General features: G+C 48.6%; 1 protein-coding gene across 1 annotated transcript in view; it reads left to right on the top strand.

The window, feature by feature from the left end:
- Nucleotides 1-17,353, top strand: part of LOC103733379 (dedicator of cytokinesis protein 1) — a 362,643-nt gene that overhangs the window by 260,217 nt on the left and 85,073 nt on the right. Inside the window, exons 9-10 of the mRNA XM_008832196.3 lie at nt 3,238-3,296; nt 14,359-14,507. Of these exons, the coding sequence (XP_008830418.2) occupies nt 3,238-3,296; nt 14,359-14,507 (208 nt within the window). The remainder of the gene's footprint in view (nt 1-3,237; nt 3,297-14,358; nt 14,508-17,353) is intronic.

Here is a 17,353-nt window from a genome sequence, read left to right as displayed (position 1 = left end):
TGAGTCATTTCACCAACTGTGGGAGAGAGTGAGGGTCAGAGGGGCCAGGGGTTTGCCCAGATGAACTCAGATCTGGGCTTTGGTTGACCTCACCCTCTGCCTGGGCTAGGTGTGTTGGACAAAGGTTTCTATTCTTGGGTTAAAGATGCAGAAACCAGGTGAGGCTTTGAGCCTGGATGTAGGATCCTAAGGCTCTCCAGGTTGGGGAAGGGCTCCCTCCTGAGCCACTTGGTAAGTGGGCACACAGGAACCAGCAGACAGCAGCTCTGTGCCTTGCGACTTGGTGGAGCCAGGAGTGTTTGCCCAGAAACATGAGTCCCAAGTTCTTCACTGGACCTGTGATAAGACACCATCTGCATCCGATGAAAGTATTTGGGAAGATGAGATGGTGAGAACCAGGCTTGCCAGGCTCAGGAGTGTGTACGGTGCCAAGAAGAATGTCTGTCTGTGGTCTGAGGACTTGGACTGTCTTCTCTCCTTGCCCTGCAACCGTGGCCAGGTCACCCCGGCTCCCCTCCAGGCTTAGTCCAGCTCCCTGACTATGCACAGTTAGAGAGACACTTAACTGTCATGTCCAGCCTTGCCCCAGCTCTGAGATCTTCCTCCAGGAAACCAGCTTCAGCCAGACACTTTGGATAATCATCAGTTTTTCTCCGCCATGGGAAGAAGGTAGAAGTGTTTTGCAAGCTCTCTTGAGGTCTCATGACAGCTGCGGCTCTTCTTGGGGATTATTGGAGGTTCACATAGAGTCTTTGGAGCTGCATTCTTACTAAAAGCAAAGGAAGGGTCGTCCCACTGCCAGGGAGCTCAGACCCTCCCTTCACCATCTAACTCCTTCCTTGCCTGGGTTTCCAGGGATAGGCACCTGGCCTTATTTGACTGTTATGCACCAGTCCTGCCTCTCATGAGATCATCCTCTCTGATCTCTGCCAATCCCCCCGTTCTCAAATATTTCAAAGCAAGTCATTTCTCACCTGAAGCAGGAAAGCAGAAGCAAGGGTGGAAATTCCCAGCTCCCAACGTCCTTCAGCAAAGCAGTAGAGAGTCTGCCTCCCAGCACCCCTGATTTCCATACCAGCAGTGGAGAAATGGCATGTCACCACCCTGGGTTCCTCCTGAGCCATCTAGGTCTCAAATGTTAGATCTGCTGCTGGCAAAACTAATCTCAGGGCTTCTTTTGAATCATTAGAATTATAATCATTAGAGGACCCAAGAGAAACTGTTGAGTCCTGGGGCAGGGAGGTGGAGATACCAGTGACGGTCAGCCTTGTGTTAGACATTCTTGTGTTCTGAGAGACTCTACTCCACCATGACCAAGAATCTCCCAATAGCTAGAGTTAATAACTGATCCATCAACCCCAGTGTTCCCAGTTTCCACTTGCACCGGTGGTGTCATTGGTGGGTGGAGGATATGAACACATGGTCACAGGGGCTAGAGGGCTAAAGACATTTGTGTTCTACATCCCCAGTCGTGATGCTGTGTCCCAGGGTTGTCTGAGGCCTTTGTAGCTAAAAGGTGATTTCTTTTCTAAATTCAGAGGAAAAGTCAGGGCTGGGCCTGGGTGTGAATCCTCTTCCCTGATAACTGCCAAAGGATGCCAAGGTGCCAGGTCTGAGTGCTGCTACTCACATCCTATCTGGATCCAGTTTGCACTGGCTACTGAGAGACTTCAAGAGACTACACAGCTTCACCAGTTCACCTTAAAACCCTTGGGCAGTTTGGAGGGAGACTCATCCATGGGAGGGCACCTCCCTGCCACCCCTGGCCTCAGGCCCAGTGACTTTGCTACCTGCTCTCTCCTCACTGTGGCGAATGAAGCAACTGCTGGCTGAGATCCCCCGGTTCCCAAGAATACCTGTGTCAGCGCTCACCAGCTTGCTGGGCTGGGCATGCAGATTGTCCAGGGAGAACATAACTTACTCTCCAAGTTCTGTTTCTCCCCCTGCACCTGAGAGTCCCACACACCATGGCACAGTGCCAGGGGAGATAGATATCATTATGGCATGTTTATACATACATGTCATTATGCTTTCTAATACCCCTTCCCACTCTCCTCCCAACCTGCCTTTTACTGGTCTTCCTCTTCCCAGTTCGGTCTCCACCCCTGTTTTTATATCCATTCCCGTCACCCATTCTTGCGCCCTCCTCCCTTTACATGTCATCCTCTCCTCCCGTAGCCTCTTATCTCCGTATTTTACCTATATGTACTGAGAGAAGTACATGTGTGTGTATATGCATCCATATTTACATAGCGTATATGTGTATGTATATGCGTATTTGAGCTAGATTCCACATACGAGAAAAAGCATACAGTATTTGGCTCATATTTGTTCTCCATGCGTGAGATAAACAGGCCACTCTAACCCTCCTGCTGTGAGTGATAGGCAGGTGCCTAGGGCACAGGAGACTTTAATAAGGTGGCAGCAGGCCGGGGGGTATTGGCTTAGCCTCTGGGTTGTGGGGTGTTCACCGGGAGAGTCACAATGCCATCATCTGAGATCAGCTTTCCCGGCACATCAGCTGCCACGGGGACCAATGGATGGAACTCGATGGCACATCTGCCGAGCTGCCGCGCTCTATGATAATTTCGCAAATTATTATTTTTAATATAATCAGCTTTTTCCTTAGGCAGTAAAAGAAAAAAGTTAAATTGCTCACAAACTAATAAAGGTTTATCTTCTGAAGCATCAAATTCTGTTTACTCATGAAATGCACACCTCCTCTCTTCGCCCACCAGGAGAAAAATTAGCATTCATTTGCTCTGATAAACAAAAACCAGTGGAATGTTTGTTGACATATTTGGGTGTTAAGCTCTTGCTTACATTTAAAGAGATAGAGAAGAATGGGCGATTTGGAAGAAACCTTCCCTGACTCCAGGGCTTCATGTTCATCTAAGAAAGTTGCTATTGTGCAGAGGATGTGCTTGGGGACCGAGACACACCAAGGGTACGCGTGGAGAACAAACTCCCTTAGCCCCCGGAGCCATGAGGCCAAAGAAAGTAAATCCCTTTGGCTGTTCTCCACAGCTTCCCTGCGCTCCTACAGGGGTGTGATGTCATTGGGGATGTGATGTCATTGGGAATGATGAGCCCAGTTCCTGGCTGGGGCATTCCCTGCTGGTGGTAGGTGAATCTGGAGTTCCAGCAGGGTCTTCATCTGAATCCATGATGGGAACTGGAGTTGGATCTCCAGAGGTTCTGCGGAGTGACGCCGCATCTTTCCTTCCCTGGTTCCAGGTATGGAGACATGAGGAGGCAGATTGGCTTCGAGATCAGAGACATGTGGTACAATCTGGGTAAGTAGCTGGGTGCCATCTTGGAGGAGGGATGAATGTCCTGAGTTCCTGCAGGGTTGTCACCCTGGTCCTGCTCCTCGATGTTGCACTGTGTCTCTCTCTCTCATTCTAGCTGTCACTGTGTGTGTGTGTGTGTGTGTGTGTGTGTGTGTGCGTGTGTGTTCCATATGGGGCATATATGTGCAAGTGTGCATATGCACATGTGCGTACAGAAGCCAGAGGTATCATTTCTTAAGCACTGTTCGCTGGCTCTTAAGACAAGTTCTCTCACTGAGAGACCTGGAACTTTCCAGTAGGCCGGGCTGGCTGCTTAGGAAGCCCGAGATCCATCTGTCTCCACCTCTCCAGGACAGGGATCACAAGCACACACCACCACGCCCAGCTTTGTTTGTGTGTGTTCTGGGGTTTGAACTCAGGTCTTCATTGTAAGTACTTTACCAACTGAACTATCTCCCCCATCCCACAGGGACATCTTAAGGACCTGAATTGCTTCTGTTCTAATGATAGCGATCCCTACTCTTTGTTGTAACCATTTTCAGTAGTGAAATGGACTCAAGGGGAGAAGAGAAAAGCTGCTCCTTGTGGCCAATAAGAAGGTGCCCTCCAGTAGCAGGCAAATGTGTTACTTGGGCTGCCACTACTTCTGGATGCTAGCACCCCTCAGTTTGTGACCCACAAGCTGTGACATGCCATCTCTCCTAGGGTTCAGTTTTGCAGACTCTCACATCTAAAGGTCTATCTACCTACTGTATTTGCATACCCTGCCACCAGGTGGAGGTAGCATTTGTGTGCTCCTGCAGCCAACAAGGCAAGGGATTTGTATAATGATAATATCAAACAAATACAGCTTTATCCATGACCTAATTCATTCCCTCTGTACTCCATCATTAGCAAGAAGGAATTATCTGTTAAAACCTTAACCAAGTGTCTGCCCACGAGATGCTCAGAGGGGAAAGGTGCTTCCGGTCAAGCCTGCTGACTTGAGCTAGATTCTTGGGACCCACGTAGTGGCAGGAGAGAACCAGGGGTTGTTCTCTGGCCTCTACACACACCATGGCATGCCTGATTCCACGCATATACACAAATACAAACATATAAAATGTAATAAAATATTCTTTAAAATCTTAACCAGTACAATATTTCATTCTCATAGATAAGTTCCTTAAAGAGATTAGTGGCTCATAAGAACTTAGCTCCCTCCCTGGGATCCTGGCCTCACTCCTACATGACCTGAGGCTTATGCTGACAGCAGCCCTCTCCCTCTAACTTCTGATCAAGGTTTCCCAAGCCATGCAGGGGCTGGCGGCCTTGAAAAGCTCCGGCTTCCTGCCTCCGGACTGTCAAGAGTTCTGCTTCCTTCCTTCAGGTCAGCCCCATGCAGTGGCTGGAAAGGAAGACTAAAGAGATGGAGAAACTCAACCTGAATTTGAATGAAAGTGTGACACTGGGCTCTGCACACTCCTAAGCAGCCTGTGAGCAGACAGAAGTAGGCTGTGCATTGTTATAATCAAGTGCAAAGTGACCTCTTTTCAACCTGATTCTCTTAGGACCCCTTGATTCCTCCCCTTTCTGAGCTGCCCAGTGTCAACAGGAATGGAGAGAGAAACCCTCCTTCACCTTAAAGGAAAGCCTGGAGCCTCCCAGCGGTCTCTGTTTTCTGCTTAGATGAAGGATAGGCCTCTTTCCCTTTCCTCCTCTTCCCACTGCTTCTCTTCTTTCTTTTTGTTGTTGAGTTTTGAGACAATCTTACTATACACACCAATTTGGCCTCTATCTTATAGCTACAGCTGCCCTCAGACTCATAATCCCCCTGCCTCAGCTTCCTGAGTATTGAGGTTACAGATATGTACCGCCACACCTAGCTAAACAGCTTCTCCAAATGATTCTTTACCCAGAGTAGAAATGTGGCGTTCTACTAGGAAAAAGACACAGCAAGCTACTCCGGGAGGTAGCTGACAGTTTCACGTGGGGCCCCAGCTCGACTCCTCCGAGCAGAACTGCAGGACAGGATTCCCTGGTAGAGAGGTAGAGCTATCAGGGCCACGCATGTGCCGTGCCCTCTCGGTGCACACAGAGCCTGTACCAGCTCATGCGCTTTGCGTACCGGTGGAGTGTGCTCAGGATCCCTGAGGGGTACTGTGTGTGGAACCTGACCACAGCCGTCTGTAATGAACGAACTAAGTCTTGGCTCTGGGGTACCTCGGGCCTGATGATGCCTGCAACATGGACCCTGCAGGAGCTATCCTGTCCTCCTTTGTCTTTGTGCCGTCTCCGAGGCAGCCTAGGAACCCAAAGGATGGAGGGAAGAGACTTGTTCGGTCATACCTAGGCGTTTTCATCTCCCGCTGCCTGGACCTGTCTCTGCGAGCTCTGTCACGTGACTTGGTCCGTCTGTACTTCCCTCGCTTAACAATCGCGATTGTAAGGTATAGAGGTTGGGCTGAAATTGTCAAGATACTTCCAGTCCTGAGACTCAATTATTCTGTGACATGCATATCCGATGATCTCAGTACTAAAATGTTAAGGCTGTTGGAACAGAGAAAATTGTCCATGATTCATTCTAACTGATCTGTGTTCCTTCTCAGAAATCACACTCTAACAGATACATTTGTCACCTGCCCTTGTGGGCCAGACAGCCAGACTCACACCAGACAGGAAACTTTGTTGGCCCATGAGAGAGGGAGGCAGGAGAGGCAAAGGGACCTGCAGAGAGGGGTGACTTGCAGGACCACTCTGCTCTGCTGGATGACGGGGAGTCCAGGGCCTCTCTAGTCCCAGGATCCAGAGGAGAGGTGAAATGCGCTTCCTTCCCTCCCTGGAAATGTTTTCAGATGAAAGTTTCTCCAGGGAAATGGCTCCAATTTCCCGTGACATTTTTTGGCACCATTTAGGATGACAAGAGGACTGGAAAGGTAGGTCAGTGGTAGAGCGTGTGGTCCAGTGCGCGTGGCCCTGGATTCAGTCCCCAGTTCTAGAAAAGCAGCAAAAATCCAGGAGGGACGCTCGCTCTGCCGAGCAGGGCTTGGAGGGGTCAGCTGGCAGTGAGATGTTTCCTTCCTGACTGATGAAGAATTGCTGCTTGCACAAGCTCCCCTCCCCCGCCTGCCCCCAGTGTTCCTTTTGTGGTGGAACCACTGGCTAGAGTAGATGGAACCCCAAAGCTTTAAGCTCTAGCCCGAGCGGGCCAGAGATCATTCAAACTGATGGATCTTCTTGTCTTTCCCACGTTGTTGGGAAAAAATTATGTCTTCATTTTGTTAAAATCTTTTTGAAATAATTATAGTATTTTTTCTTACATTTTAAATGCTGACTCTGACCTTTGTGCTTTTATTTTTAATGCCTTATTAGTATATTTTGATTATATGATAATGAGCTTATGTTTTATACATGTGTAAGATGTATTCTGAACACGTTCTTTCCCAGCACTTTCCCACACACATTCCTGAGCCCCTTCTTCCCAGCTCGCTCAGCTAGCCCCACTTCCACCGCGAGGTCCTTCATTGCTGTTGCTACTCCATGAGTTTCATTAGGATTGCTTATAGAAGTAATTTACAGGAGCATCAGCACATTGCCAGTGCCTACACATCCCTGATGATGTCTCTCCCTCCTCCAGCAACCATGAACTGCATAGAAATTGTTAGGCATCTCTGAAGTCCCAGGTGTTGACCTTGAACCTGGTCCTGTTTCTTCTCATGTGTTTTGACAGCCATGAAGGAAGGAAAAATGGGCTTAGGGAAGGCTGAGTTTTTTTCACTGTGCTTCCTCCTAGCTTCTGGGAGACTAGCCCTCCTGAGGCTACAGGCTTGGGTGTGGCTCAGATCTGCTCCCTGTCAGAGTGGTGGGCTCTCTTGACATTATCTGGCATAATGTTCTAAACACCAAGAAGCAGAGTTTTGGATTTGCCCTACCAAGAATGCAGTTAGTAGAGGAGACCCCACCCCTTCATCCTGTCATTGGCTGATGATCGATGCCCACCTTGCATGCTGAGCAGCTCTTGAGATGCTGATGTTGACTTTGGAATGACAAGTAGCCAGGAGGTCAAGAGGAGGCCATGGCTTTGGCCAGTTAAAGACCAGGATTTGTAATCCACAAGAAACGACAGCTGCTGGGGGGTTGGGTTCCTTACTAGGCAGAAAATTAAAGTATTTCTTAATGGTAAAGAGATAATAAACTCTCTTTGGCCCTGGGGATCTTCACCAAGCAGGCCCTCAGAACGTTCTGTGGGGTCACCGTGGGCAGCAAGTGCCTTCCTGCTGTGCACCTGCAGTGTTCAGGCCCCGCTGCCTCCCAGTGCCACTGTGCAAACTACTGCTCTCCAAATTCGTGGAAGCCTGTGGTGACTTCCCCGGATGTGCACAGCCTATTTCCACACAGCTTCATTTTCCTTCTTTCTATGGGCTCAGGTTTGGGACTCTGTGGGCAGGCACATAGAGCCAGCTCTGCGGAGAAAATAGAAATAGAATCAGATCAGTTGCAGTTGTCACCTTAGAATTAGTCACCTGTCACTCCACCAGGCCCCACACTGAATGCCGTGCTCCACCGTGGCCTCCCTCAACCCCTCCACTGCTCCGTGCTCTCAAGGTGGATATCTCACATAGAGCCTCCCTGGCAGCCTCAGGACACCAATCCAGGGTCTCCTTGCTCAATGTGATAGAAACACAGGCACAGCCCTGCCCTATGGGACGAGGCAGCGAAGCTGTTTTCTTCCTGAACCAGCATGTTTCAGGTGTAAAAGAAAAATCAAAAGCAGACTTTTTTTTTTTTTCAAAAGAAAAGGAGGAGGAAATGTGTTCGTTTACCCAGCTCTCCAGTTGGCTCTGAGGGCTCGCTCACAGGCGGCCTCAGCACTGCTCCATCTCCTCCTCGCCCTGGCCACAGCCATCTACCTTTGCTTATTACATCCAGTGCTCTTTGGGAACGAGCACACACTCTCTGTCTGGATCTGGCTGGAACAAAAGTGCTCACAGGAAGACCTTTTTGGCCCGATTTGGCTTGTGCTATTTTTCATGCAGAGGTTCCCTTCACTGGTATTTTGAGAACACGCAAAGCAGATGCTTTTCATTAAACCTGTTCAGTGTACCATGGACCCTGAGTGGCCTGGCTAGGTAGCAGAAGGTTTGTTCTGCCTGTCCCTGTGTATACATGATTTGCCTGGGATGAGACCATGCTAGTGGCTGGATTCCTGAATATCACAGATGGTGAAGGAGTATCCAGGCATCCACTGGGGAGGTGCTGACTGGGGAAGCCCTAGCTTTCAGAGAAGGCAAGGTCTCACCCCCAGAGGAAGGGGCGCCACATCTTGCCATAGAATAGGAACTCCAGGCAGGTCTTAAAGGACTGGAGAGCACAACTAGGGGACTTGGACCCTGATGATGATCCTGTTCTTCCTCTTTCTCCAAAGGAACATAAAACTCTATCCCCCTTTGCAGTCTATGTGCAGGAGTCTCCTTGGCCTGTGTCGATCCACATCCAAGTTCATCATTAGACTTGAACTATCTGTGCTCTAGGAGAGACCACAATGCAAATGTGCAAAATAATTAAATACGATATGTGTGTCAGAAAGGCCCACCTACCTCAGGGACTAGGGGCTTGTGACAGTTCTGTCCCCAGAGGTGTTACTATCCAGAGACCTCAGGGTGTTGTAGCCCAGTGTGTCTTCTCTGCCAAAGGGAAAGGTGGTGATCAATGGCGACAAAGCCCTGGTTCTCTGTAATGTAGCTTTCCCATGGTTGCCTCTGCGACCACTTGTTCCTGCCTTGTATGTCCCCCTAGCTTGGAACAGTAAAAACTGTGGGTGACAGACAGTGCTTGATGACACTGAAATTGCAGTTGATGAACAACTCACTGTCAGAATCCGCTGTTTTCTGGAGTACTGGCTCTGACATTTTTTAGGCATAATACAAGGAAAGTGTCACCAAGAAACTGAATATAATAGCGTTTTTAGGGAACTGTTTGCAGCAGCTGCATCCTTTCAGAAGTGTTAAACATTATGGGAAGTGGAAAGAAAGGACCTGTTGCGGTTAGTCAAAGTGTTCATTATTGAGTAAAAGTTAAAAACTTGGGACTGGAGAGATGGCTCAGTGGTTAAGAGCACTGACTTCTCTCAAAGAGGACCTGGGTTTGAGTCCCAGCACCCACATGGCAGCTAACAACCACCTGTAACTCCAGTTCCAGGGAATCCAACACCTTCTGACCTCCATGGGCATTGTATGACAGGAGTACACTTATATGTATACAGGCAATACACTCATACACATAAAATAAAAATAATAAAATGTTTTTTTAACTTGAAAATATGGATTTTCATTAAATTCAGATTTCTTACTGGACATTGAGCTAACTGTAGGAACTACTTTCTTACATAGTTGCTTATAATAGAAAAATTTCCTTAATGATTCTCCTTACAGAAATCTGCATTCATTAAGAAAACTAAATTCTGTAGAGTATTGTGTTTCCTGATTGTGTCAAAGTATTAATAAGATTGATTAACTCCAGATAAGCTGCTGGTATTAATAAGAAAATATCACAAATAATTCATTGAGGTATGTAATTTCTCCTGTTACACTCTGGGCACGAAATGATGCGAGTTAGAGTGTGGTGGCAGGAAGATAAAGGAGAAGTTCTGAAATTAAAGATGAGAGATAGGACTTTACAAGACCACTGCCCAGCACAGGCCTCTGTCTCAGTTATGTCCCCTCAGCTATGCCATCCTGTTTATGCAGAAGCAGCTTCCTGTCAGACTCATTCTATCATGCCAGCAGGGCCATGACTTTGGGGCTGCTACTGCTGTCCATCCATTCCCCCCAACCCTGGCTCACTGTAAGCCTACTCCAAGGTCATCTGTGTCAGTTCCAAGCCTCAGGAATTTAGCAGCAGCGCAGCCAAAGGGGCTAGGGGCCACTGCCAGGCTCTGGCACAGTGGTAACAAAACCCACAGTTATCAGGAGGGCAGTACCCACCGCCCATTTGTAGGTGTCTTTTCCAAGTCATCAGATGTGGAGGGGGTGCTTTTCCGTCAAAGTGGAAAGGCCAAGCTTTCCCCCCAAAACAACTGAAGTAGAACAGAAGACGTGTTTGGGTACTGGCTGGGAGGCAGAGTACTTGCTGGAGGATTTAGTGACAGGTCACTGGCCTCTGTTCTACAGTCGGCAGGACGGTCAGCGCTCCTGACTCTGCTCCTCTTGCACAGGCCTGAGCAGCACCCTCCTGCAGTGCAGAGGTCCTGGGGCAGCGGGCAGGCAAGGGATCAGCAAAATGAGGCTTCAGAATCAGGCCTGGGCTCAAACCCACCTCCTCTGAAAGGCTCACTGGGTAGCATGGGCACCACCCACCTTCCATCTGTGTCATGTGTTGATGGTGCCGTGTCAGGAGCGATGTGTCCCCCTCGGCTGGCTTTGGGAGCAGGCTCTGTAACCCTGGGTGGCGCTACCACCTCATCGCGCTGCATGGCTACCTTGTCCGTTTTGGTTTGGGGGAAGTTGTTCACTTGTCTCCTTTGAGATGGGGTGTTGCTGTAGTCGCCCGAAGACTGGTCTCAACCTTCTGGGCTTCAGAGTCCCCCGTCTTGATGTCTTAGAGTGGACAAACATGTACCATTTCACCGGACTTACTGACTTTAAGGAGGAAAGAAAACTTCTGAGAAACATTCTCCTAAATTCCTTCAAAATTGTCTCTGAATAAGACAAGTGAAATGGGGCTAATAAAGCGGTTCTGTGAGTGTGGGTGTGTGTGTGCGTGCACAGATACACGTGTACATGTGTGCGTATGAGTGTGGAGGCCAGAGGTCAACCACAGCTCATTGTCCACCTTGTTTTTTTAAGACCGAGTCTCTCTTTGGCCTGGAGCTCACTAAGTAGGCTAGGCTGCCAGTGGCTCCAGGAATCCACCACTCTCCACCTCCCGAGCACTGTGATTACAAGGATACATCCCCACACCTGACATTTTTAATGTAAGTTCTGGGGATCAAACTCTGGTCCTCATGTTTGAAGGCAGGTGCTTAACTGACTGAGTCATCTCCCTGGCCCAATAAAGTAGCGAGCATATTCCTGTCATCCGGCATCCCAGGGTCCAGTGGATGCTCCATGTTCTGCTCTGACCTTAGCCATTGAAGGTGCCACAGAAGTCACTGTGTTGTTGGCAGAGGTGCCAAACAGAACACTCCTTTCTACACCGTCGTGGAGTTAGAAGGGACCCGGGAGACCATCTGTTCTCCTCCCCGTGTCAGCTCCTGTGCTTGTGAGACACCGGCTCTTCCAGTCCCAGCCAGACTGAGTGCCAGATGGCTGATCATGCCCTTCCCTGATCTGCGTGCATGCTACGGTTCTTTCCTTATGAAGCCCCTCCCTGGTCAATATGGGGAGATCGTGTCTCAAAACAAATAGGCAAACAAGGAACGATCCCTATAAAAACCAAAACAGATAGCACAGCTGTAAACAATCATAAACATCACGAGACTACCCAACATCAGGAAGCACGCTCTACAAGGCCCTTGTAGAGGTAGCAAGTTTGTTTATTATTGTTGTCTGTGTGGTGTACATGCCACAGTGTGTGTGTGCAGATAGGAAGACGGCTTTGTAGAGTCAGTTTTCTCCCTCCCCCTTTACATAGGGTCCTAGTTACTTTCAATTGCTGTGATGAAACACAAAACCAGCTTGGGGAGGAAGGGTTTATTTGGCTCTTAAGCACAGTCCATCACTGAGGTGAGCCAAGGCAGGAACTTGGGGCAAGGAACCTGGAGCACAGATCATGGAGGAACACTGCTCACTGGCTTGCTCCTCTGGCCCCTGCTCAGCCCGCGTTCTTATACAACACAGGGCCACCTGCCCAGGGTTGGTGCCACCCACAGTGGGCTGGGCCCTCCCACATTGCTCACCAGTCAAGAAAATGCCTCATAGACATGGCTACAGGCCAATCCAATAGAGGTAATGCCTAAATTAAGGGTCCCTCTGCCCAGGTGTATCAAGTACACACTATCTAGCACACATGGGTTCCAGGGATTGAACTCGAGTCATCAGACAAAGTGGCACGTGCCTTTACCCACTGAGTCATCTTCCCAGTCCAAGTCACACTTCGAGGATAGCATCTCTCCTTGCTTGCTCCTGATTTCCTCTCAGCTCACCCTTCTCAACCCCATTTTACAGATTAGGAAACAGAGCTGTTCCCATGCAAAGTCTATGTGGGGTGGGGGATATGCATGTGTGTGGAGACCAGAGGCTGACTTTGGGTGTGTTCCCTCAACTGCTGTCTACCTTATTAACCAAGATAGGGCCTCTCACTGAACCTGGAGCTTATCGTTGTAGCCAGTCTAACTATCTGTTTGCCCCAGGGACTCCCCATCTCTGCCTTTCATGTACAGGGATTCCAGGTGTGCTGTAACACCTCCCCAGAGTTTACATGGGTGCTGGGACTCTGAACTCCAGCCCTCATGCTTACATGGCAAGGGCTTTATCCACTGAGTCATCTTCTCAGCCTTCAGGCCATATACCAAAGGCTTGGGTGCTGGAACTCTGTACGGGTGAGCGTGGACTCGTCCCTGGAATTTTCCATTCAAAATCTCACAGGGTCCATGTTGCTGTGTTCTGCACTTAAGCCTGTTTTGAAAATCCTTTCTTAAAAAAAATTTAATGTCTTCAGCTATACTCAAGGACTCATGTAGGGATAGTGTATGTGTAATTTTTCAGTAGGTTTTTGGATTAATACATAATAAGAAACAGTGCCAGACAGGAGAAACCTTCCTTTGAATTGTTGGCCAGGGTGGTCCAAGAGACTCCCCAAATTACACAGGCTATTGCCTCGGCCCTTGATGGCCTCCCAGAACTTGATGGTAAGACCCTATTGCTGAAGACAGGACATACTTTGGACACAGTATTTGGAACAACAGAGCTGGGGCTGACCTGGAAGCCACCTCCCCTGAAGGCAGCTCTCAAAGCTTTGGAGAGCACTGTGCAAGCTGCTAAGGGAGATCATCAATAGATGGTCCAACTCCAGCTTCAAGACCTAAAAACCACATCAATGACCAGCACAGCAAATGACGTTGGTGCAGTAGTGGTACTTTTATTTTGGGGATCATCAACAGCTACATAATTGGACTTAAAGCCCACTCAACGGGAGGAAATGCATGTGTGGTACTGTAAACCCGGCCAAATACACATAGCTGGAGAGGTCATAGATCTTACAGAAAAACCCAAGGCTGTTACATGCCTAGATAAGTGTAATTTCTTACTATGTGAAAAATATTGATCCTTAAATTTACAGACAGGTATCCCAGTCACCACCCATCAAAGTAGCTTCTTTTTCAACACACAGAGATTATTACAGAATTATACCACTGGTCACACACAGAGATTCTCTGTGAATTGCCAAAGCCTAAGTGGTACATCTAGGATGCAGCCTGTGCACCTAAGACTCACAGAACATAGAACAAGGGATGAAGAGAACACTGATGCATCTTTCAGTTCTCATCAGTGAAGCTCCCTCATTCAACAGAGGGCCAGGAACACAAAAGGTCACAAATGGCCAAAACGCAGAGAATAAGAATGGACAGAGTATGGCTCCTTGGACAGGACTCCTATATTGAGGTCCACTCACCCAGGGCTCGGACCATTGCAGAAGAGGGGGCGGGAAGATTGTAGTTGTCAGGGAGGAGGTACATGACCATAGGGACCTGTACCTATGTACCTATGGCCATAGGGACATAACAAGTGCCAGGGACCCTTCCTATACAAACCTACAGCAATGGTGTCGGCATGCTCAAGACCCATGGAAACTTAGGCAGACAAATACCCAGCACAGGACTGTGGAAATGAACAGCAGGGCCCAATCTTAGGGAGAGACTCTAGATAGGCTGACTAAATCCCAGTGGATGAGCTTGCACTGAGGGACATCTTGGGATACTAACCTTACATAATAGACCTTAATACAGATGACATACTGTATGAACTCCAGTGGGGGGGCGGCTCCAGGAGGGCGCCAAAGGGGGAGTATAAAGATGATTTTATGTTTGTGAAATACACAAACATTTAATAAAAATTTAAAAAATTTTAATGTGTTTCTTTATTCCAAGGTCAACACAAGATCAAGTTCATCCCAGAGATGGTCGGCCCAATATTGGAAATGACCCTGATTCCTGAGACAGAACTGCGCAAAGCCACAATCCCTATCTTCTTTGACATGATGCAATGTGAATTCCACTCCACCCGCAGCTTCCAAATGGTAAGGATACAACTGTAAAGCGTGTGGGGATGGAGGGACAGCCAGAACACTGGGGAGACACTCCTGTGATTCTGGAGCTTAAAGGTGCTATACACAGAAACAATTCTCTGCAGCTCAAAGAAAAGCATGTGATGGTTCTAACTGAAGAGACTGTCATCTTCTCTCTTCCTCTTTAGGGAAGGTGGTTGTCAGATTCCAGTGGTCTCTTGCTGGTTTTTATGTGGGCTTTCCCATTAGGGGGTCTCCTGGGAATGGGGAGATGGCTTAGTGGGTCAGAACGCTTGCTATAAACATGAGGACCCGATTTGAATCCCCAGCACCCATATAAAAATGCTGGGCACAGCCATACATGTTTGTAAACCCAGCACTGGGGGAGGAGGTAGACGGATCCCAGGAACTTGCTGACCAGACAGCCTGGCCAAAACAGTGGGCTACCGGTTTGGTGAGAGAGCCTGTCTCAGAGAGCAGGGTGGATTTCTAGAACAGGACACCTGGTGTCCTCCGCTGGCTTCAGGTTTCCATGCACTTGCACTCACACACACATACACGGGCACACACAGCGAATAAATAAACGAGTCCCTTTCTCCTCCCTCCGGGGTGTGTGAACATGCAGTGTGGACTCAGTTGTTTGTGATATTCTCGTACACTGGACACTTCTCACAGGGTTGAGTGTTTTCAGATCTAAAGTCTTGGCTTGTTTCCCTCTAAGTGTGTGTCTGGATTGCTGATCTGTGCAAAGGACAGGAGATTATTCCTCTAAGAAATGGTTTACAAAATGCTGAGCATGTGCAACAGAAAGAATGAGATCTGAGCCCCTCAGGCTTCACGAGTAGAAGACTTCCTTCTCTGATTCCCGTGAAAACAAGCCAGTGCTCCTGCATTCTTAGGTGGGCATCCTTGTGTGCACCTGAGGATCAGTGGCGTTTTCCTTGTGTTCAAGGCTTGGCCATGATGCTTTGCGTGAGACACAGGAAGTGCAGGTAGGAGGGGTCTTCTAGATTGAAAAGGACTTTTTCAAAAAATGACAGTTCAACTAAGACAGTATAGTGAAGATTTGTTTTTTGTTTTTTTAAGGAATTCCAAGGAAATTCCCATAGTGAAAAGAAATGTAAACTGCACTGATTAAGGAGGTGTGATCCTTTTCTTAATATTTTATTTATTTTTATTTTTGTGTGTATGAGCGTATTGCCTGCACATAAGTACAATGCCCATGGAGATCAGAAGAAGGCATTGGAGTCCCCCTGGAACTGGAGTTACAGATGGTTGCTAGCCGCCATGTGGGTGCTGGGAATCGGACCCAAGTTCTCCACAAGAAAAGCCTGTGCTCTTAGTGGCTGAGCAGTCTCTCCAGCCCCAGGGGTGTGATTCTAGTGGGAGCTAATCATAGAACATTCTCCTTGCTTGCTTTTGAACTTGACCTTTGAGGGCATTTGAGCAGCTCATAGATTTTCACTGGTGGGTATTTGTCACTATTATTGCTCAAAGGTAGAATGTGTGAGGAACCATCCTGCTACTTCCTGTAACAGAAGAGAGAAACAGAAAACGAAAGAGAGTCTACGCTGGGCAGGAGCTGACACCACACACCACACACACACACACACCACACACACACACACCCCACACACACACAGACATACCACACACACACACAGACATACCACACACACACCACACATCACACACACACACCACACCACACACACACACCACACACACACCCCCCACACACACAGACACACACATCCCAAACAAAACCGCACACACACACACCCCACCACACACACACCACACATACACACACACCGCACACACACACACCACACACACACCACACCACACACACACCACACCACACACACACACACACACACACAGGAGCTGACTCCCCCCCACACCACACACACATACACACACTCAAACACACACACACCACACCACACACACCACACACACACATAGGAGCTGACTCCCCACACATACACCACACACACACACACAGTGTAACCTGGAAGATGGTGACTCCCAGAATCTACTAGGAGTTCCTGGGTTCTGAGCAGATCAGTCCAGATCATGGCCTCACTGATTCAGATTATGACATAAAATCTGGTCTCCAGGGTCCGCAGCATCTGCTGCAGGCACAACGCTGCACAGCCTGGGTATGGCCGTGTCTCTGGGGCTGGTCTTTGAAACCTGAGAGGGTAGCACAGGAAATGGGCCATGCATGAGTTTCACCTCCACATTCCCATGAGGGATTCCAAAACCCACTACATCCATATGATACCTGGCTGGGATGTCGCTATCTTTTTTTTGCTCTCTGGTCCCCTAGCAGGCTTTATAAGGCAACTGGGGAATGGTGTGATTTGGTTGGGTTGGATTGGGTTGGGGTTTTCAAGACAGAGTCTCACTCTATAACCCAAGTTGTCCTGAAACTCACTGTATAGCTCAGGTTGACCTCAAACTACTGGCAAGCCTCCTGCCTTAGACTCCCATGTGCTAGGATTAGAGGTGTAAGCAACCACACCAAGCTCAGTTGTTGTTTTGATAAGATTGCTGTTAAAAATACCATTTTCTGCCAGGCGTGGTGCATGCACACCTTTAGTCCCAGCACTCAGGAGGCAGAGGTAGGTGAATCTCTATGAGATTGAGGCCAGCCTGGTCTACATAGCAAGTGCCAGGCCAGCTGGGGCTACAGGGAGACCCTGTCTGTCTGAAAACAAACAAAAACCCATTTTCTGTTACTTTCCCTGGTGCAGTGTGAGGTGGTGGGTTGAGCAGTACTTGGGCCCCTCCCTTCCCCTCCCCTATTTTCTACCCCCTCCCCCTCCACTCTCCCTCCTCCCCCTCTA

This window comes from Nannospalax galili, unplaced genomic scaffold (genome assembly GCF_000622305.1).
Source record: "Nannospalax galili isolate Female #2095 unplaced genomic scaffold, S.galili_v1.0 scaffold810, whole genome shotgun sequence".
Lineage (NCBI taxonomy): Eukaryota > Metazoa > Chordata > Mammalia > Rodentia > Spalacidae > Nannospalax > Nannospalax galili.
The sequence above is the reverse complement of the archived record's forward strand: the minus strand, read 5'-3'. Positions and strand labels throughout refer to the sequence as shown.